We start from the raw sequence: 23426 nt of genomic DNA, 5'->3' as shown, positions 1-23426 counted from the left end.
GCTAACGTGAGCCACCTCCCTTTCAGATGCTCCTCCACGCACGGCGTGCTACGCCGCTTTATTTTTGCATTTTTCACGCTGCACATAACCGTCCCCCACTTGTGTGGGGAAAAATGCCAGACCTCTGACTGCTTTGGCTGTCGATGCCCCGCTTTATATTCTTGCTTTGCCTCTGCTGTTTTTTAAAGTCGAGATGCCACTAAATGTCGCTACTGCTACTCTGCGTTTAGGATACATACTAATAAAGGAAAGTTCAGTAATTCTCCCACTTAGGAGTCTGAGAATCCAGTATAGATTCTTTTTTTCATTTTAGAAACTATCTAATGTTGGTTGCTTTCTAAGAATGTAAATTGATTTAAGTCAATTTTTTAGAACTTGCTCCTATTCTGTTTACCAACTCTAGGGTAGTAAAATGACTGCATCAATGCAGCTGACATATGCTGGATAACTGTTCATGAATTATATATGCGCAGCCCATTCACATCATGCGGTAACGTTCACTGAGAATTAATATTTCTGTCTCTTACAAAGGAGCCTGCCCACCAGTGCTGCCAAATGCATTATAATAATAATAATTCTTGCCAGGATTTCCTGGTGCTTCAGTAATACGTTACGAGGAAGTGCCTTCACGAAAGCATAGAATTATTTGTTTTGTTATGTGATTTTTATTTGATCAATACTGCATACCTACTGCTCACTCCTCTATGAAGAACCACGTGTAAGTCAATCCAAGAGCATTGTTGCAAAACCTCTTTTCTTCAATAAATAAAATGTGTGTGGTTCATCTTGCTGTCAGTATGCTGCTTTAGTGGCTGCCGAGTTCCTCGAGGAGGGAATCTTAGACGGCGAAGGTGGTCGTTTATTTTTCAACCAAAAGAGGGGAAAGTCTATTACTTTTGATGGCAGAACTGGCTAATAAGTGTCCGTGTCGTAACAAACAGCCGGTACAGCGGGAAGTGTAGCGGCGGCAAAGCCCGTTAAAGTGGACATGTCCGTTTTCTGGATAGAATTGTAGGCTAGAAGTAGGCTAATTCGCTGTCTTTTTTCTTTTTCTTTAGAATAACTGCTACACTTTGATCACAGCTCTGTGAACTTATGTAAATATAAGCAGCCTACTCATTTCACACATTTATGTTATAAACGGCACAAATAGCATTTTATTTAATTTTGTAATCAGCCTAGATTTGAAGCCTAATGGCATCCTTGGTATTTATTCGGAGGACATGTGTATTTGGCAAATTCACACAACCACACTGGCGATCAAAATTAGAGAAGAGTTTATGAACACTTGATTTTTTTCATAAATAATGTCATTTTCATTGCTCAACATTTTAAGTAGTTACTGCTGTGGCTATACCATGCTACTAGAAAAGTGTTACACAAAATTACCATGAAAATTTAACAAAAAAATACAGTGATCAAAATCAGACAACAGCAATGACTGTAGCTCAAGAAAGATCACAACTAAATTTTCCTAAGGTTACAACAGTCATAAATTGATAGGAAGCGTACAGGCCGTTGCTTTGAATGACTTCAGCACATCTGCGGCCACAGGACGTCATTAGTCTCTCACACAGCTCTGGTGTGACTTTGGCCCACTCCTCTTGCAGTCTCCTCCAAAGTTCAGGGACTGTAGTGGGTTTCTTAGACTTAACTTTGTTGCCAAGGATTTTCCAGAGGTTTTCTTGTGGGTTTATATCAGGACTCTGAGCTGGCCATTTCAAATTTTCAGTGTTTCCAGTTTCAAGAAACTGCTGACCGGTTTTGCTGTGTGACAGGAGGCATTGTCCCACATGAAAATTGCTGGCTGGTTGGGTGATGAACGCAGAGAAGGAACCACATGTTGCCAAAGAAGGTTCTGATAAACATTTGCATTCATTCTGCCATGTAGCTGTATAAGGCCCAAATCCTGTTGCAGAGAACATTCTCCAAACCATGACACTTCCTCCTCCACCTTTCACTGACTTCTGAACACAGTTGTGCTTCAGTCTTTCCCCAGTTTGACGATGAACATAATGTTTCCCATCAGCCCCAACTAAATTAAACTTTCTTTCATCACTAAAGTGAACTTTGGACCAGTTCTCCACACAACATGCTCATCAGCAAAGTCTAGTCTAATCTTCTGATTCTTCCTGCTTATGAGAGGCTTGGTCACTGCAGAGTCGACCGTCAGTCCAAATGCTCTTAAATGTCGAAACACTGTATGAGGAGACAGATCCTAACCCCATTCAGCACTGAATTGGCGAGCAATTCCAGCTGCAGCGTTGAAACGATTCGCCATTGACATTCTCCGCACTGTCCTGTCCTCTCTTACATTTGTCTTTTGTGGACGACCAGCCTTTTTCGGGGACTTGAATGGGCTTGTGACATTGTAAAGGTGCAATATTCTAGAAATCACAGATTTCTGAATCACGACCAGCTTCTCTTGCTATGGCTGATGACCCTTCATCTGGACAACCTGCTGGTGCCGGAGGGTTTCGGTCACTTTAGAACGGCTCAACATTTTGCAAAGTCATTGATAACTGGAAAGTTAGGCTGCCGGTTAAATAGGATTTGTCAGATAATTAAGGAAATTAGCACCAGCTGCCAGATTAACACTAATATCTGAATGTGTTCTCTAATTTTGATCAGTGTTCTTCTTCAAATATCTCATTTAAGTTTCTTATACTGTACTTCTGAATTTATGTAACTCATGACACGTGGTTGAAATACTGCTCTTTTACTCCTGTTTGGATAACTTCCAAATAGGATTACGTAGTGACCTTGACATTTAGGAAATTGTAGGTTCTTCTCTAATTTTGATCTCCAGTGTACATAAAAACAAACTGGTGTAATTTTCCACTGTTTTAGGGAAACAAAATCTATATAGTAATTTAGCAGCTGTTTATAAAATGAGGAATAATTTTATTAGTTGTTGAAGGTAATGTGAGAGTTTATGCCACTAATGGTCAATGTAGTATCTGGGCATTGATGTTCAGTGTATGACTTATGAGATGGAGATTGTCAGCCAGTGAGTCAAACTCACTGTTTATAGTTAAATAAGATTTAGTTCAAATATAGCGATCATGTTCCTTGTTATTGTATCTTATCTGTTTTAAATTGCAACTTTAAATGTATATTTTTAAATGTTGGTCTTGTCCAGTTTTGGGATTTGGATTACTAAATGTAAACATTCCTGCTAGTGCCTTCGTGAATCATTGTCTATAATTACCATAATCAAATTTCTTCCATCTTAAGATGTTCTGTTAAAATGTGTCTGTAGAAATTGCACTTAAAATAGATCACAGAGTAGTACTGTAATGCTTAAAAACTTAATGCACTTGTATTTCAGAAGTCCTTTAACATCTTGATATAAAAAGAAAATACTTTCCTTTCAACTCCTCTAATTTTGGATTAGACCTATTTCAGGAATACTGAATTTAGAAATTGAAAAAATAGTTTGAAATGTGTGGCCTTACCAGTAGAGGGCACTGTTGCCTTTCATACAATTTTGGATAATGCATTGGTGTTTTTATGCACAGTGGTATCCCACCTATTAGCTGCGTTTCTGGTTTCCCTATATTATTTACCCATTTATATTGTATTGCTCTCTCTGCTGAATGTATGACATCCATTTATGTTCTTATTCTTTATCCTGGTTTGGGTGACAACAGAAAAAGTCTTAAATTGACATGCATTATTGCATCCATCCAACCACTTATTATAGACAGTCTTGGGGGGTACGGAGCTTGCCCAAGCCAGCATGGGACATCAAAGCAGGGGTACTCCCTGAACAGGGTGACAATCCATCACAAGGGACATGCAGACTAACACACATCTACACACTGCGGGGAATTTAGAGATGCCAACTGGTCATCAATGGCTCGTGGGAGGAATCCCACGTGTCACGGGAAGAATTCCACACACTGGTAATGTCGGTGAATAGCTGTCCCATCTATGTCGGTGGAAATATTTTGTTAAACTAGTCAATATACAAATATAGATTTAATAAATTTTGCCAGCTACTTCATTAATGTACTTTTAATGTACTTTTTGTCGTTTTTGCAACATCGAGTCTTTTGCTTTGAAATGTCATGCATCTTGCGTGACACGCTTTCGGACTCTCACGCGCACGCAAGAAATTTTACGGCAAATCTATATTATCCCATTATAAACCAAAAATTAGCTACGTCAAAAGCGTTGGGTAGTTTGCAAACCCTACAGGTTATTTACAAGTAACAAGGTAATAGAACTCTTACATACATGTAAATGCGTGTGCATGTGTGTGCAGACTTACCTCGAATTGAAAATCTTTCAGCCAGCTGACTAAAGTTGACAACATTGAATTTTTTATTTTTTTTTACAAACCCTTATGTTCGTGCGTTGTGTTCGCATCTAAAAATGAAATCGTCAATGCCCGCCGTACTGTGAACTATGATTGGAGAGTTTGCCAAAAGCACGATATACCAGCAGGAAAATATAAGATCGAAGGGATGCAGAAATGCAATCAGGAGGTACATTTCAAAGATATGCTCATACACATTTGAGCCGCAAAAACCTGAAACTGCTATCCCGAATTGCTACAACAAAACTCGCTCAGAAGTGCAAGCAGCGCATTTGGAAGAGTGACAGGGAGGAGACCCTAGATGTGCCGACGTTTATGTATTTTAATGACGCCTTTACCAAGTGTGCCTTTAGGCTGTTAAAATCATAACCTTGATGTAACTTTTTTGATACTAGTCTTCTGTAGCCGGATTTCACAACTATATATGGAAGATAGCTTTACTTAATATACTATATTACTTTCAGGACAAATATAATTTGTCCCGCATATTATATATGTGACGATATTGGGATTGCGGATAATTGTTGAATGCGTATTTTAATGAAATAAATTTATATTTAATAATAAATTAATAATAAACAGCTATAATATTGTAGTGCTGGAGGTACCTTTCAGGCATCGAGACATGTTAGTCCGGTGTAAATAATGTAAATAGTTTCCTAGCTGTATTTGTTATGTATTGTGGTGTTATTGTGCTATATGTAATGTCAGGTGTAGTATTAATGTTAATTGATGTAAATAGCGTGTGTGTGGGGCAGATATACCCAAATGTCCCCGCAATGTGATGAAAACCTACTATTTTCAATTTCATAAAAATGTGTGAATGCAATCAAAAAAACTAAAAATGGTTAAGGTTAGGGCTGGGTAGAGGTTAAGGTCGCCATGTTGGGATTAGAGTTTTCCCCATAGAAATGAATGGAGTGTCCCCACAAAGATATAATTACAAACCTGTGTGTGTGTGCGCGCGCGCCTGTGCCTGTATCCCCACCACGTGGCGTTGGAGTGGTCGGGATAGGCAGCACGGTGGACAGTGTGGGTCAGGGTAGTGATTGCTGCTGCTTGTTCGGTCCATTGCGATGTCTCTGTCTGACAAACGCTACAATATTGCTTATCGCGAGATTTAACAAAACAACCTATCGGTAACTTTGAAAACTGCATTTTGTTTAACCCTACTGCACATTCCATAGTGCAATTCAGAGAACATCAAGCTTTAGGTGGAAGTTATCGCTCAATGACCAAGCACATAGGAGGTTTGATTTGGTGGGTTTTGGGAGGGGGTATAGGGGGCACGCACAACTAAATTTAAATGCAAAGGTCTGTTTTTTTGGGGGGGTGAAGTGAGGAAATGTAAATATTTTCCTTTTTGGGAGGGAGGTTCATGCCCTACCCAATAACTCTTGTTCTTACAACCCTGATTGGACCATTAAAACAGCAGTGAATAGGTTTAGGATGTCTCATATAATTGCCTATTTATTGCAGGTTTGATCATAGAACCAAAATAAAATGTCCCCAAAGGTACTTTAACTGAATGTCGTATATTAGGGTTACCTTGTGTTCACATTTTAACACTGCCAGAAACCAAATGCATTTTGAAATAAAAACATCCCGAACTTTATTAGAAAAACGCTTGTAATTATTTTAAGTGTTTAATTTTCCTCTTTTAAAAAGAAAAAAAAAAAACAAGTTCAATATTTTTATGGTAAGAGCATTAATAAGAAAAAAGCACAGGCTATTTTTGCGTGAGATTGAAATATTGCGGTAAATATAATCCAGAGTGGCTAAACTGGAAACTTTTTGTCACATGTACAGTTTGCATTTATTTTAGACATTGAGCATGTTATCGCTAACAGGAAGTAAGACAAACTGTGCATGTGGTAAGCCAGGCAGCAGAAACCGTACTTTGAAAACAGGAAGTTTCTATCACACTGCACTGAAGATATTTCAGCTCCATTGTATGTTTGCCTGCCCCGAGAGTCTATGCATGTTGTGGAAATGGCCCAGGTGAAGGATCAGAGCTACAGCCAGTCTACAGGCGCTAACTCCAAACGGCTCAGCCGTTTCTTTCACAAGTATCGCAAGGGGGGCCAAGAACAAAGGTCGCAGGATGTGGACGGGCCTTGCTCTGAATTAACCGCCTTTTGGGACTTATGCAGTAAGTGCACCTTCAGAATTCATGTTATGGCTTGAGCTGGCTCTCGCCTGCTATGATGGTGAAATCCTGAGGCATCACTTCAGTTTCTTTCTGTAGCCTGTTTTACAGCATAAAGCGAAGCTGTATGTTTTCATGCCAGTGTCCACTGGAATCTGAAACTGGGTTTTTCAATGTAGATTCTATTTCTGCGACTTAATGGGTATATCACGTTCACTAATTAATGAAAATAAGGTTCATTTAAAATGAGTATAGCTAATGAGAAATTTTTTTGTAATATTTTGGTCTCTGGTATCTGGAGTTGTGATTAAACTTTTTATAGCACTGTGGTATATTAGTAGCTGACATGGTTGCTCCTCCATCCTTCTGTGATGTATGATCTCACTAAAAACCAGGAGGAATATTTATTGAATGTATTTTGTGTTGGGAGGCTTTGTGGTTGGAATGTTTCAGTCCTTCTGCGCTAGCAGTATTGATTTAGTGATGGGTTGTGTCAGACTGGGGTTTGTAACTTCACTAATTTATTGATACACTTTGAATGCATTGCATTTCGCTGTGCCATTAGTGCACCTCCATAGAAATGTATGCTAATATAGAATTTAAGTCAGTCTTACTAAGTGCACAGCACCCACACACTCTGCAGCACCATGCATGTAACCATTGCTGGGGCCGGTTGCACGTCTGTATCTGTCTACCATCGCATTTTAGCTGTGCGGTCGTATGTGGCTTCATCAGACGAGGCTTTTGCAACAGTTTGGTTGTTGTCCACTATTTTTGTACTCGGTATCATGATCAAACTCAGTATCTCTTCCTTTCCAGTCTAATGTGTCTTTCTCTTTGTAAACTGGTGTTGAGATTAAGGGTCAACCCTTTCTATTTTTTAACATACATGTTTAACTTATAATGAAGTGGTGCCTCGTATGGAGGATTGTACTCGGGGAGCAACGTGGTGCTCTTTGTCATACACGTTATGGAAGATCTCAGGGTGCAATGCGGTGCTCTTTGTCACACATGCTATGGAAGATTAGGGGATTGTTTGAAGGCTTGCTTCATAAAGTGACATAATTCCACTTAGAGTGGAAGTTTAAATAAAATGGAAAGCAAGAGAGTTCAACCCTTATCAGTAACATCAAGTTACCAACACAACCCTCAGCAACCTTCAGGGTCTTGTCACAGAAGGTCTCCCACATCACATTAGAGTCAGCAGTTGCACCCAAGTGTGCAAGTTCCTCACACAAACTGCGCACAAATTCATTATAAACAGCCTGATCTTGGAGTCTGGCCAGGTCCAGCCTCATTCTCCTAGAAGGTGGTGGCCTACTGGTCCTATGCCGAATCTTCAGAGTAGCAACAATAAGTCTGTGGTCAGAATTCACAAATTCTTCTGTAGATCCTGCAGTTCTGCAGAAGCCTCCAGCGTCTGTCTACAAGGATGTGACTGATCTCCTTTGTTGCACCACCAGTACTTTATTACCAATCCAGCGATGCGGTTCAGATTGCTGGAACCAGGAACAAGGAACCAGGAACCTCTTTCACCGCAGTTCACCTGTGCAACAAAATTCTCATAGCCAGCCCTGTCAGTGCCAGTGATCGCATTGATGATGTGGAGTGTCACCTTATGGACACCCTTCAACCACCAAGCGAATAAAATGTCTCCCTCCCTGAGATAGCACTCACTGCGGTCGGAACATACACTGTGAGAACAGACAACACACTCAGACTTCCTTAATCTGAGTCTCATAATATGCCCGTTGACAGGAGTGACATTGGACATCATCAGGAGGAGCCGATCTGCCACAGTAACAGCTACTCCCTGAGAACAGCAACCAGAGTGACCAGAGCAATAATAAGTGTACCCACCTACAGCGATCTGGTCACTCCACAGTAACCTGATGTTGCTGATAAGGGTTGAACACTCTTGCTTTTCATTTTATTTAAACTTCTACTCTAAGGTGGAAGAAAGACACAACATAGCACACAGTAGTCAAAATGAAGAGGGAAAGCCTCAATTGTGTTTAGAAGTAAAAAAAAAATGCAGATATTCAGAAGACTTTCACATTTAAGGGACTCGCCCAATAATGTGAGGCTATAGCCATATACGACTAAGAAATTTTCTACAATTCCAGTATCTAAAGATAATCGCTACTAAAAGAAAGCTAGGCCAATCCTGACGCTTAGTAGCATCATCTTACATAACACATATGGTACATAATAGCGGCATAATATTAGTATAATTAATTTTTCTGTGAACGTGTTGTGTGTATTGAGTATGACTGAGCAGTACTAGAATAAGCTCACATTGCAATTTTTGAATTTATTTGCGATGAATACTGCATCATTTTAATAACCTCCGGGATGACAACCTGAGTGCAACTGTGCACAGTCCAAAAACATGCAGCTTAAGTGAACTCGAGTGCCTATATTGACCGTATGTGTGAGTGAGTCACCGTGCACCCTGCGATGGGCTGGCACCTGGGTAGTTCCAGGTTTGGTTCCTGCCTCTCGTCAATTGCAATATGTAATTTAAATTCTTATATGTATATATTTTATTATACATAAGGGATTACTTGTGAAATGAATTAGCAAATTACTCAATTATTAATTTAACCGATAGTTTGAATACTGATTAATTTTAAATATCAGTAAACAACACTGGCCAAGATCGACACGTCAAACAAATGGTGATATCTTGATTATTAAGGAATATTGGCCAATACCGATATGTTAACCAATATGTTGAGCATCTCTAAGGCTAACATTACTTTTTACTTAGCTAACTAGTCAGTTATCTCAATGTCTTGAATAATGCTACCGTAGATTGCAAAAAGAATGACTTTTTCCACTACAAAACAGAGGCATTTCCCAAATGCATCATGGTGCTTCCTTTATGAATATTAATGAGCCTGCGCCCCTGCATGAATGTAGAAATTCATGTGCTAGCTCTGCTACTTTGTATGTTTACCTGAAACCCAGAAGTCAGAGTATCTTTAGTTTACCCCCCAAAATAGATTCTGATTTTACACATCGATAACTTCAGTTGGCACCTTAATAATCGATTCATCATTACACCCCTATATTTTGGTAATTTGATATACCTTATACAGAGTATTGCATCCACAGTTTTATTAACTGGGTTTAATGAAATGGAACCTTTAATTTTTAATCACCTTTAATCACCCCCTTTTTGTAAATGTCATGGGGATGGTCAGCAGGGCTCAGCTCATTGTAAATGTGCTGTCATGCTGTGTAGTAGCGTGTTTGCGTTTTTATGTCTGTGCTGTTTACATGTCTAGCTTCTGGGTTCCCGTTCTTCTCCTCTGGAGCCACTTCTCTGTTTTGTAATATCTGTCATGTAGTTCTGCTGCCTAAGTCTGGCTTCACTGATGCATGAGAACACACCCACTTTTAACTTCATTACATTTTAGACGCACAGCAGTATTTGAAAAGCGCGAAAACCAAATTTAACGCAAAATTCTAATTGCCGTTTGGTAGAAAGTGAGCCATGTTGTTCACTTTAAGCAGCACGGGGAGGCGTAGTATGTAGGTGCAGCGGAGCACTGGGAGCGTGAATTGGGCACAAGCGCACACCTTAGCATGCAGATAGAGGGTCACATTAGCAACTTCCATGCAGAGAGATAAGAGAGACTGAAGCCATATTACGAATATCAGAAAAGGGAGGGAGACTGTACTTCAGCAACAATGTACTGGTGTGACAAAATAAAACCAGTATCAATTACTTATTCTTATATACATTTTCAGTCATTGTGACTGTGTCACTGAGCAATTCTGCAGGGCATGTGTAGGGTTAGTGCTAATTAGGAAATGTTTTCTTCTGTGCTTTTATCGTGTGATCTGCTTGTGTCTGGTGTCTTGTAAAATCAATCTTTCTCCTCTTTCTTCTCTTCTCTCTCCTCCTCCTCCTCCTCCTCCTACCATCCGTATGGGTGAATGTTCCTGAAAACCATTGGTGAACTGTAGAGACTTTTGGTATGCTCTCCCGTTCAGTACTTGTCCACAGTGACCGAAATACCCCTCATTTTGCAAAAAGTGCTCTGCACTTAGAGTGCAGTTAAACTGTCATCTTTAGAGCATTTTATAAGTCTGCATTTTTTAGATTCCTGTCAGTCCAAATAAAATTCTCTCCTGCACAAAATATTTTGACTGATAATAGATTTTTTTGGTAAATCTGTGACTATGGGCAGTTTAACATTGCTTATGTTTTCTGTGTAGGTCCATGTCTTGCCTCACAGATGTACGATCTTTTCTGTTATAGTGTAGTCCTGTAATTCTGCAAAAAATGCCACTCTTTATAAAATTAGCTTAAGTGTTTTTGCTCTGACTACAGAAAATATATTTCTGTAAAACGTCTTTGCATCATGTGTAAATACTATCTGCATAAATGCATTTTATATATAGAAATACAATTATCTCAATTAAATATTTTACGTGTTTGCTTATATATTGTTTTTTACTTTCTTTCCAGTGAAAGAGTTCTTAGCGAAAGCCAAAGAAGATTTCTTAAGAAAATGGGAGTGTCCACCACAGGTGAGAAGTTTCGTATGCTGTCCACATTACTATTGTTATATTAAATTATATCAGGTATCTTTAATGCGGAGTTAACGCATTGACTAGGTACATTTCGGAATAAAATCGTTAACATCACCGCTCCTATTAATCGTCGTATTGCCAAAACTGAATAAAACACATAGTATAGTTCTTTTGTAACTGTCCAAAACCATTTTTTTTTCCTCCACAGAGCACAACTATTCTAGATGACTTTGAGAGGATAAAAACCCTCGGCACTGGCTCCTTTGGGCGAGTAATGCTGGTTAGGCGTAGAGGAACAGATCAGTACTACGCCATGAAGATTCTGGACAAACAAAAGGTTGGGCACAGGTTATCTTTCTTGATTCGCTTTTATTTGTTGCTTTTGAAAATAATATCCATCAGTTAAGCTAACTTTTGGACTCTCTAAAAGGACTGAACAATCTGTTTTTCTTGCTTTTTTCTTACGTTGCTTTGTTGTACCACCTTGTCTCGTATTGGCTTCATTTCAAACATTATTTGGGTTTTGAATTAAAAACCTGAGTTAAAAATTTTAAATTGCCTAAACTTACCTGACAATGTGAGTATATTAAACCGTTCCCCATGATTTTTTTGGCATTACTGATTAAATGTTTGCACATAATGTGTCATGTTCTGCTTGTTAGTTATTTCCAAATGTATATATGATAATGTAATATAGATATGTTAAAGTTGAATTTGTAATCACTGACAAAAATACTAAAAGGAAACCATTTGCTTATCAGAAATGACTATTTGAATTAATTGTACTGTTATGCTGCTAGTGTGTCTAGTAACTGTGTAAGCTATAGCATAATTTAAGAAGCTCACTTCTCTAGTGTGAAGTGAAAACGAAACTGCCAGTTCCCTTCAAGTCTTTGTGTTTAAAAATACTACTGCTCTCAAAAATTTCAATTATTTTGGGTTGTATTGCATAACCGTCTTCGTGGACCAACGCCTGGAGTGTTTTAAAATTCATAAATTTGCAATTTATAATTAAAAGGCAATAAAATTGTTTCCATAATTATTTTTATTGACACTTCAAAATATATTTCGAAATGCGTGAAAATACAGTTGATTAAAACTCTACACCCCCCCCCCAAACACTATTGAAAATAAGCAGCTGGATGGACTCTGTACTTAGTTCTTCCAGCCAACTTTTACATATGTGATTATATAGAGTAGTGGAGTCTTTCTGTCTGTATAAGGAAGCTTTACTAGATAGGAGTGAATTCAGGACAGCTGAATCGCAGCCTGTGTTGCGGGGAAAAGTCTAAACTGACTGAGCTCCACCTGACAACTCAGACCTTCCTTTTCTTCATGGGTGTTTTGAAGGTGGTGAAGCTGAAGCAGGTAGAACACACACTGAATGAGAAGAGAATCCTGCAGGCGGTGTCCTTTCCATTTCTCGTCCGTCTGGAGTACGCCTTCAAGGTAAACCTGTACAATGACTTCCCAGCCCATGGTCAACGACCATTATTCTACCAGGCCACATGACGCTGGGGGTTTGGCCAACGGGTTGGTTAACTTCCATCCATCCATCCATCCATTTTCCAAACCGCTTATCCTACTGGGCCGCAGGGGGTCCGGAGCCTATCCCGGAAGCAATGGACACGAGGCAGGGAACAACCCTGGATGGGGGGCCAGCCCATCGCAGGGCACACTCACACACCATTCACTCATACATGCACTCCTATGGGCAATTTAGCAACTCCAGTTAGCCTCAGCATGTTTTTGGACTGTGGGGGGAAACCGGAGTACCCGGAGGAAACCCCACGACGACATGGGGAGAACATGCAAACTCCACACACATGTGACCCAGGCGGAGACTCGAACCCGGGTCCCAGAGGTGTGAGGCAACAGTGCTAACCACTGCACCACCATGCTGCCCCCTGGTTAACTTCCAAAAACATGAAAATAAATTTTCAAGCCACGCCTTTTTTTACATCCCGTAAAATTCACATATTGCAATCGCAGCTGGCAAAAATTGAAATGGCTGAAGTTAATGACCATCACCACAGCTTCTGGTTTGACTGGTCCATGAAAATTTTGCCCAGCGTAACCCGACGAATACCTACTGCAAAGGACAATTACTGAACATTATTCAAATATAGTTATTTATCCTAGAATCATCATATATAAATATTATTTCTCTGTATGTTATTATTTATCACGCCCTATCGCAAAGTTATTGGAAAAAAATAAATGTTGTCAAACTGATATGATGGAAATTGTTGTGAAAATTAGACTGTTTTGAAACTGATAAATCAAAGCTAAATATGCTTAGATTAATAAAATGTGGTTCTTAGTTTCAAATCCTTTGAAATTTCCTTTCTATTTGTAGGACAATTCCAACGTGTACATGGTAATGGAGTATGTGCCAGGCGGAGAAATGTTTTCCCATCTTAGACGAATTGGAAGGTTCAGGTGAGTGAGAAGGTTCCTTCATGGCTTCACTCTCTTGTTTTCTGAATTATGCAGTAATGTCTACATGTCATGACCAAACCTGTTTGCCATTTAGCGTTTTCAGCTGCAAATACTCTACACTTTGATCACATCTCAATTAGCTTACCAAAGGATAGTCCCAATTCTGCTAGCAGTGCAACTTCTGGTGTATGTGCATGTGGTTTTGGTAAAGATTACATTGTGGGGACCAAAGCTGTAATTTTGACATTGTGGGGACGACTTTTTAGGTCCTCACAAGGGGAAAGTCAATTTTGTAAAAATCTGAGACTGCAACAAAAAAAAAACAAAAAAGTCAAAAAATTTTATTTTGTTTGGTTACTTAAGGTTAGGGCTGAGTAGGGCTGAGTAGGGCTGAGTAGGGGTGAACGTTGCCATTGTCGGGATTGGGGTTTCATAGAAATGAATGGGCGGTCCTCACAAACATTTGAATATGAACGTGTGTGTGTGTTTCATTAGTTTTTTTTCATAATATGCAATAGCCTCTTTTTTTCTGACCCACAGTGAACCACATGCAAGATTTTATGCAGCTCAGATTGTTTTGACATTTGAGTACCTCCATTCATTAGACCTTATCTACAGAGATTTAAAGCCAGAAAATCTGCTTATCGATCAACATGGGTATATTCAGGTATTTAACTTTATTTTTAAGTTTTGAATGTAACTAAAACATGCACTTAGAAGCATTAGCGTTCACATTATGCATATTTAATAAGATGTTTGTAGTTTGATATGTGAAAGTATACTGTCCAATAACATGTTCCCTGATTCTCAGGTCACGGACTTTGGGTTTGCCAAAAGAGTAAAAGGCAGGACGTGGACACTGTGTGGCACACCCGAGTATCTTGCCCCTGAGATCATCCTCAGCAAGGTATGCAAGTTTATATCTCATCTCAAAATGTCTCCTTGAACACTTTTTGTTACTTCGTAGCCTGTCTGTATCTGTTCTGTTACTATCCATACTTCATACCTTTGTTTGATCTAAGCAGTTTTTCCTATAAAGGAAAATAGAATTCTAGCTTTTTCCAGGCTGAAAAAGTTCATATAATTGTCACATCTTGATAATTACAGTATGATATAAGCTCCGATATTTTGGTACATGATAAAATGCCCATGCTGTCTCTGTGATTCTTGGCCTGCAACTCCAGTTGTGAATTTGTCTCTGAACTTTTTCACGTCCCTAATAATCGTTAATGTCCATCCGATTAGGGCTACAACAAAGCAGTGGACTGGTGGGCACTGGGAGTTCTCATCTATGAAATGGCAGCTAGCTACCCTCCATTCTTTGCAGAACAGCCCATCCAGATATATGAAAAAATTGTAGCTGGAAAGGTAGGAAGAGATGTCTCGGCTGGTGAATTGTGAATTTCGCAGGGTCTAATCTAGTTGTGTGAACGTCAGTTTTGTCTCATCAGGTCACAGTGGCGTGAGAATGAGAGCGTACAGGTTACACATGGATTTCACTAGGCCCTTCGGCACAGGCCCAGTGCCTGGCTGAGCGCCATCTGCTGGCTGAGCTAGGACTAGTTGCACCATCTGAGCAATGCAGTGACAGACCTGCAGCAGTTTATGATTGCAGCACTGGATCTTTTCCCCTAAATATAGACCAAGTCACATCTCACACTCACTTTTATCTTTTATCTTTTACTACTACTTTTACTGACATACACCCATTGAATTTTCTCATTAATATCACTGTGACTACGTACTGTTGAACGCCAGTGGTGCTTTTATTCTTGCTTGTTGTATTTTGCTCTGATGCAGCTGTCCATCACCAGAATTAAGGACATCCAAATATGAGTTTTTTTCTTTTCTTAATTTTTTAGGTACGATTTCCTTCTCACTTTAGCTCAGATCTGAAAGACCTCTTGAGGAATTTGCTTCAGGTGGACTTGACCAAACGATTTGGCAATCTGAAAAATGGCGTCAATGACATTAAAAATCATAAGTGGTTTGCCACAACAGACTGGATCGCCATCTATGAAAGAAAGGTATGATTGTAGGATGTATTTTTCCATCATTTTCTCCATTACGTTCAACTAACGTAAAATTGTTACTTCTCTGACATTTTCAGTTAAATTCACATTAAACCTACAAAGTACATTTACAAAACATTTTAAATGCAGTTTAATTTTTAATTCAGATAGTCATTAAATCAGTGATTAAACATTCCATTTTATTTGAGTGTGATGCTAAAGGTTTTGACCAAAAATTTCGGACAATAATGTGTCATTAAACAAACTGAAAAAATAATCTTAAGTTTTATATATTTTGCTGAAGGTTGTATTTAAAACCATTCATTTGCTATAAATTTCAAGGAGAGTTTTTTAAAAATTATTTTATTGATCAAATAAAACATAAATAATTGCTCCTGCAGGTAGAGGCTCCTTTCATACCAAAGTGCAGAGGCCCAGGAGACACAAGCAACTTCGATGACTATGAAGAGGAGGACATCCGCGTGTCCGTCACAGAAAAATGTGCAAAGGACTTTTCCGAGTTTTAATGTCAGGCCTGGGATTCTATCAGGGCTCAGGCTTTTTTGCACTTCTAAGACAGGGTGGAACTGACATCTCATCACAGCACCTCCATTACACATGGCCAGTGGTCCATGAGTGCGGTTAGGATTCTCATACAGTGACACATCCAATCAGACACCCCCTAGTGCTCTGACACGAAGGCTGCACTTTTTTCCTCACTGTCTTAAATGTCATTCACCCCCCCCCCCCTTTTTTTTTTAAGAGAGTGGTGTTTTGCAGAAAAGGAAACGTGAAACTAATTAAAATACACACAATGAACCCTTTTTATACAGCACTTATCGCACTTGTTAATTTGAACTGAAGAATGGACATTTCTTCAGTTTAATTCAGCCCCCTGTTTTGTCCTTTTATATGTTTTTTTTTTTATATAAGTTTAATATAAATACAGCTCTAACTCAACATTATGTTGACTCTTTGGCATCTTTATAAGTTATACTTGTTTTTGGGTCATCTAATTTTGAAGAATTATGATTTTTAAGATTTTTAGATTTTGTGCATCGGAAAATTTCTGAGCCCTCTCCCGCTGAATTGTATATTTGTATTATTGTATATTGGGTATGTTCAGCTGTAAATAGAAAATCTCTTTGGAGACAATTGAAAGCGAAGGTGTTTATTCGTAGGTATTTGGTAGAGTGTAGTCGGACTGAGCATGTGTACATGTATGTTAACAAATTCACTCTGTTATGAGTCTCAAAGGATATTTCAATTGCCATATTTTCACGTTTGAGATTTGTTTCTGTCTTTTTTGAGGAAAAATTAGTGCGGCAGTTGGTAGATTTGTATATTAAACTCTCTACTTTAAGACATCGCACTTTAAGACATTGCACCCCAGATTACAGTCACTTCCACATACCGAAGCTACATACATGATCGGCATCTCTCATCACATGTATTGTCTCTGTTCATTTCAGCACTGAACTGTTGTTTGTATTTATATACATATTAGGGAACTGTCTAATAAATGTAATTTTAAAATATTTAAAATGGCATAGTTCTCCACATTTTGGAAGACTTCCTATTATCTCATTAAAAACTTTAGGATGTAGCCATCATATCCTTGTGTGTGTGTCTGTTGGTTGGGCGTAACTGATGACATTTTGTCCTGAGTAATAATACTATCCTTAGACAAAATGAATATGTATAAATTTGAAAATAGAACTCATTATTTATATTTGTTAGTTTTGTTAGTGCGAGCCCTGCTATAGATTTTTATTGGACTTGGTTTAATTGCAAGGCTGACACTGACGAGACATATTTCATGCACCCTTTTGACTTTGCAAGAGATGTATGTTTTGCCGTAGCAGATTCTGTGTAATGAAAGATCTACTTGTCAGAGAGTAGAGGCATACCGCTCACATAAAATTGACAGATCGGGTCAAAGGTCACGAAGATCAAAGGATTGGGGTCAAACGTCATGAAAATCAAAGGATTGGGGTCAAAAGGGGGCGGGGCCAGGCCAGGGCCCAGGCAAGGTCCAGGTGTGGGCCATGTGACGTCACAAATATTGTTCATGGTTGATAATTTTTCCAGATGTTGGGGTATATGAAATTAGTTACGGTTGGTTATTATTTATTCAATTTGATTTAATTCAATCGTGTGCTTATGGATATGAGTGTGATTGTGTCTGAAATGCTATAGCCTGTGTTATGAAGGTGACTGTCTACCACTGGGTCTGCCGTGTTGGAAGGTGAATGATTCCGGTCCGGAGGCTGGAAATGTTGCAGATACTACAGTCCTGTGTAGGTTGGGTTTCTGTAGGCTGGGTTTCTGCGGCTCCCCCTCTGTAGACTGGGTCTCTGAGGCAGGGTCTCTGCGAGCTGGCCCTCCGCGGCTGCCCCTCTGTAAGCTGACCCTCTGTATGCTGGGTCTCTGCGGCTGACTCTCTGTACACTGCCCCTCTGTAGGCTAGGTCTCTGTAGGCTGCCTCTCTGTAGGCTGGTTGTGTCTGCAAAAGACTCGGACATTCTGTGTTGGAGCGAGTGTTGTATGAGTATGAAAGAAACCCTGTGAAAGGGAGAGAGCGTAGAATGAGAGGAGGTGTGTCCGACGTTATCCTCCTATGAACGCCCCTCCTGCAGCGGTTCGGATGTGTGTCTGTGAAAAGTGGCAGGGAGGGGAGGGGGGAGCGTGGGTGGGGATAGTGTGTGACCCCCACCACCGCAGCGCTCCCAACGTTTGGGCACCTGTCTGTCGGCTAAGTGACAGAATAGAAAAGCCACACATCAAATTGACATTTTGTCGTACAGTATATAACAAGTTATTTTTTGTTTAAAGTTGGGGGGGTCCGGTAGTTTTACTCATATCCTGTTTAGTTTTCCCCATGCACCTGTTATTTTCTCCCGTCATAGATCATCCCTGGGGTCGCACTTACCGTCGGTGTCTGCGCATAACTACAAACGAAATAAACACCGTGACGATCAAAAAAATTAGGAATCCCTGGTCACCTAAAACTTGACACAACATTAAAGAATCCTAAGAAAAAAGTTTGTCTACCGCAAAAGGTGCATGTCGGGAGTGCCACGCCCTGCAGAGGGCCGTGGGTAATATAACAAGCTTCGAGCAGTAGGCCTAACAGTAAGAGGTAATACAGAGAATATAGATACAGACATGTCCGGCACGCCCGAAATGAAAGATTCTACAGCATGGTCAAAGATTCAGGAGGAGGAGGATGGTGTATGGCCTCCGGGGGCTCCCAGGAAGATTCGTACGGCACGTGGACGGGTACCTACGGTGCAAGCGTCGGGGTACCTAAGGGGTACCTGGGGGATAAAGTGATCTGGTTCTTTGACTACGATGAGGAGGAACTGCACATGTTTCAGGTCGGCGTAGACGGCACATACCCCCCGAAAGATGACCCGCTTATGGTGAGTTTCTCTGAAGATGAATGGGGAAACTTGAAGTCTATCGTCATCCCAATGATGAAAGCGACCACCAACCCTGACAATCGGGCGAACATCTACAATATAGCCATGCAGTTTAAAAATCCTGACGAAGGTAAAGATCGGAGGACCTTTATAAAGTGGGACGCAACCGGGGAGCTGCGGGACAGAATGCTGAATATATGTCAGCGGCCTAAATTCCACTGTTTTGGGCTGAGAATACCGTTTGAGATTTGGATGCTGGATTTCTTCCATGCGCTGTTCAAGGATAATCGGAGGGAGTAAGGAGATGCAAGCGTTGAAAAAACTTGTAATGTAATATCCATGTCTGGGGGGTGAGCAAAAGATCAGAATGCTAGCAATGGGGAAGAACGGACAAACGTTATCAAGTAGGACGTGACAGGTGAGCTGTGGGGACAGAATGGTGAATACATGTCAGTGCTCTAATTGCAGCTGTTCCGGAATAAGAATACCATATGTGATGTGGATCACCCTCACCCCTCCACACTAGACGTCACACACGACAGACAGCGTATAAAAAGTGGACGTTGTTACAACCCTCTCATAATCATCATCATCCATCCTCAACATCATGGCAGCATCTACAGATTCTACCAACGAAGTGATCGCAATCTCATCCTCCGACGACGAAAGCGGGGAGTATGAGGCCTTTCACCCTCCGACCCCTCCTCCATCACCGGCCTCTGACCCTGGAGAAGTCCCGATGCCTGTGATCTGCACGCTTCTCTCCACACCCGCTTTGTGCCTTGAGATGCTGAACTGCATAAAAGCGATGATAGTGGGACTTTTAGCCTCAGTCATCAGGAAGCATCAGCAGAAGAACTGCTACGGCTGTGAGGTGGATCATCCCAGTCAAAGGCAGCACCCTTGCCTGTTTCCACCTGAGAGGAATTACTTTTACATCCACTTTGACTCTGTGGTATGCGACCTCTGGACCGACCGGCTGATCCCTGCTTTGACCCACGTTCTGGCGACCCTAGGGATCCGAGCTTCAGTCGGCAGGTTGGAGGGGGCTGTAAATGATATATTTGAGAATGAAGAAGCAGAACCTTGAATTCCGTTGACTGGGATTCTGATGGCATTGGTGGTGTGTCATCTAAGACTTCTTCTGATAATACTGACTTCGTATTGATTAGAAAAGTGATTGTGTCACTGTCATCACAATTGTTTTCAAATTAATTTTCAGGAGGACCTGAACTCTGTATCATGCAGATAAAACTCGGAATTCCGATTTCATAAGTCAGAATTCTGCAATAAAAACTCGGAATTCTGAGATTAAAAATCGGCTTTTTTTCTCCTCCGAATGGTGGAAAAAGGAGTCATACGCAAATATATTTGCTTGGAACCTCATTTTATAGAACGAAGGGAGGCAAATGTAATAAACTGTGAAATGTATTGGGGTGTTTATAATTCATTGATTGATAAGAATAATTTTAACTGATTAACACTATCAGTAATACAGTATTAGTTGTTGGTTCTGAGTTCCTGGGCCATCTTGACCGAGAACTTTTATGTGTCGCTTTCCCACTGCACAACAGTAACTGTGACCTTTCTGCTAAAGAAGCATGAGGGACACCAAAAGGTTACCTCAAAATTCTGATTTATTCGACTGCTTTGTATCTCATTGCACAATCAACAGCAAACCCACCACCTTATTTGACAGACTTTATTGGCAGATAAGTTCTATTTGGTTATATAGTTAATTTTCAACTCTTTAAACATTGCAAAAAAACTTAAATTATATTGTTCAATTCTTCTCAAAACGCAGAATATGTTCACAAAAAAATGTAATATATGGTTAATATTCACCGCAGTGTGTAAGATGATGTGGCTAAGCAACAGGGCTTTCCTTTGTTTTAACAGCGATTACTTTTTTCATTGAGGAATTTTAGGAATTAAATTAAGCAGAATGATTTACAGTCAGAGTGATGACAAAGACTGGTTAGGGTACTAAGTGGCACATCTATGGCTAACCTCGCCTTATTGGGTGAGTCCGTCAAGCATGAATATCAGAGACATATTTTTATTGCCCACATTCTATTTGGAAATGCGGCTCATTCAAATCAATGTGTACACTTGCTCAAAATGACACGCGACCAGTTTAATGTAAAATTTTAATTGATGCTTTTTAATAATTGAGTAATAGTGACAGCACGGTTTTTAAGTTAGAGGTGAGCAATGAGGTTTGGAGCAGAGAGATGGGTGGTGAAGGTAGGGTAGGAAGAGAAGCTGCATGTGGAAGAAATGAGAATGTTGACATGGATGTGTGCAGTTATAGAAAAGACCATAATCATAGACGAAGGTTTCAGAGGTAGAACAAAAATATGTGATGTCTAAAGAAAGTGCATGAATGTACGTTGAAGTGTATTGAGCTGAAGTTGTTTAAGTAGATCATAATATTGGGGATGAACAAAATAAGGGAAACTTTAAATTACAACTTCAAACTTGGGCTGCAAAGATGATTCTTAATAGGCTGAATCCCAGTCAGCAGTATGTGTCAGCTATAGAAGAGCACTGGGGCACAGTCGTGTGGGAACAGAAAAGTGTCTCCCCAAACTGTTCCCACAAAGTTGGGAGCATAGAATTGTCCAAAATGTCCTGGCATGCTGAAGCATTAAGAGTTTCCATCACTGGAACAACGAGGCCAGGCCCAACCCCTGAAAAACAGCCCCATACCATTATCCCTTGTTTGCAAAGCTTGGGACATTTGGCACAAGGTAGTCAGGCAGGTAATGTTCTCCTGGCATCTGCCAAACCCAGAATCCATTAGACTTCCAGACTGATTCCTCATTCATACAAAATCCAATATGTAATTCAATATGTAAGTCAATAATTTCCAACATGCATAGCATTTAGCTGTATTTTACAGATCACAAGATAATGAATCTTACTGTATGTTGTGCAAAATTATGATGTTTTTTTTTCCATTTGAATCTTTTGCTTCACAACAAAATGTGCTTCAAGATCATTTCAGTTTTGCAAAATAATGCGTACATTATTACTATATATATCCATTGGATGGATATTTTACTGATGTTCCAGAAAAGTCTTTGTAAATACATCAAAGTCTGGGTGAATGAATGTTCCTTGTATTTAATGTTTCACTATGAAGTATCAGACAGGCAGTTATGGATGGATGGGTTTCTGCACGGCTCTGTGGGTTAAGGCACTGCGCTTGTTTTCAGAAGGTTGCTGGTTCGGGTCCCCGGCTTGGCAGAGTGACAATCAGGGTCTGATTGCTTTAGGGACGTCCTTAATTATCTGTCATGTATAAAAACATCTACTAAGTAAATGTAAACTACAGTATTAACTATTAGCTAATTAATGCAAGGACAATGATTCAGAGTCACAAAAAAATTAACTGTGTTCTGCAGGGCTAAAACTAATGGTAAAAAAAGACCTAAAATGGAGAATGTATGTAATACCATGAATGAGGGTAGAATGTTATCCAGTACACTCAAGAAAAAAAACACAAAGAATTAGTTGATAATTTTATAATTTATAATTTACCACAGCACACACCCTAACCAGGAATTCTGTTGAGATATTGATAGTACACAGCTCAAAGGTACAACATCACACCTCTGGCATCATCTACTTCAGATGTCTGTCTTATTTTAACCATGATTTAACAGTTAATTGGTAATACACCTATGATCTCATGTGGCACTGGACTTCTTGTATATGATCTGTAGTGGAGGTCGGTGGTTTTGTGTCCATGTTTGTATTTTCAGTTGCAGTTTTGAGTCTGTCTAAAAATGCAGCTACATCTGTACATAAGTGCTTATTTGCCATTATTCCCCAAATGAACCACAACACCTTCCTGTTAAAGTAAAGTGCACTGGACAGTAAAACAGCAACATAAAGCATCAGCAACTCCGTTTTCCCCGCCTTGTCTTGTGAAACGTCTCCTTTCGTTTCCTTGGTTAAGTTTTTGTCCTGCTCCCAGCTGGGTCCTGGTCTGGCTGAGCGGCGCCCATCAACCGCTCCACCCTCTTCTGCTCTTTCTGCTGTGCCACACGCTGTTTCCAGTTATTCAGGTAGACCCACATCATGCTGCCGTTCCTGCGCCTGTCTCTGTTCATCAATTCAGCACAGTACCAACCTTTCAACAGGCCATGGCGTCCTTGAAGGACAAAGATTGGGAGATAGAGGCCATGACTCTGTTCAATGAGCTTGAGCAGGACCTGATGGAGCGGCAGGATGCCTTCTGTAGTCAGATTTTCCCGCATGATCAACGGATGCAGATGGAGAAGAACCTTCTTGACAAGATGGCCAAGAAACCTTTAGCCCAGACGCTGAACATGGAAAGTGACCTCAAGAATATTTTCCTGAAAGATTGGTACTGTGCTGAATTCATGAACAGAGACAGGCGCAGGAACGGCAGCATATACCCCAACATCTGGAAAAATTATCAACCATGAACAATATTTGTGATGTCACATAGCCCACAACTGGACCTTGCCTGGGCCCTGGCCTGGCCCCGCCCC

The 23426-nt window shown here is 40.1% G+C and overlaps 1 protein-coding gene across 2 annotated transcripts in view; it reads left to right on the top strand.

The window, feature by feature from the left end:
- Nucleotides 1-17088, top strand: part of prkacba (protein kinase, cAMP-dependent, catalytic, beta a) — a 21566-nt gene extending 4478 nt beyond the window's left edge. Inside the window, exons 1-10 of one of the 2 annotated variants that reach the window (XM_048976769.1) lie at nt 6192-6476; nt 10957-11018; nt 11230-11358; nt 12372-12470; nt 13381-13463; nt 14004-14130; nt 14275-14370; nt 14709-14831; nt 15326-15490; nt 15877-17088. In XM_048976769.1, the coding sequence (XP_048832726.1) occupies nt 6302-6476; nt 10957-11018; nt 11230-11358; nt 12372-12470; nt 13381-13463; nt 14004-14130; nt 14275-14370; nt 14709-14831; nt 15326-15490; nt 15877-16002 (1185 nt within the window). In that variant the 5' untranslated portion in view covers nt 6192-6301 and the 3' untranslated portion in view covers nt 16003-17088. Of the gene's footprint in view, nt 1-6191; nt 6477-10956; nt 11019-11229; nt 11359-12371; nt 12471-13380; nt 13464-14003; nt 14131-14274; nt 14371-14708; nt 14832-15325; nt 15491-15876 lie in introns of those variants that run through there. The other variant, XM_048976770.1, reaches the window with a different exon arrangement.
- Nucleotides 17089-23426: the final 6338 nt, after the last annotated feature.

Source organism: Brienomyrus brachyistius, chromosome 15 (genome assembly GCF_023856365.1).
Source record: "Brienomyrus brachyistius isolate T26 chromosome 15, BBRACH_0.4, whole genome shotgun sequence".
Taxonomy (NCBI): domain Eukaryota; kingdom Metazoa; phylum Chordata; class Actinopteri; order Osteoglossiformes; family Mormyridae; genus Brienomyrus; species Brienomyrus brachyistius.
Note: the sequence above shows the minus strand (reverse complement) of the source record. Positions and strands in the feature narration are given on the sequence as shown.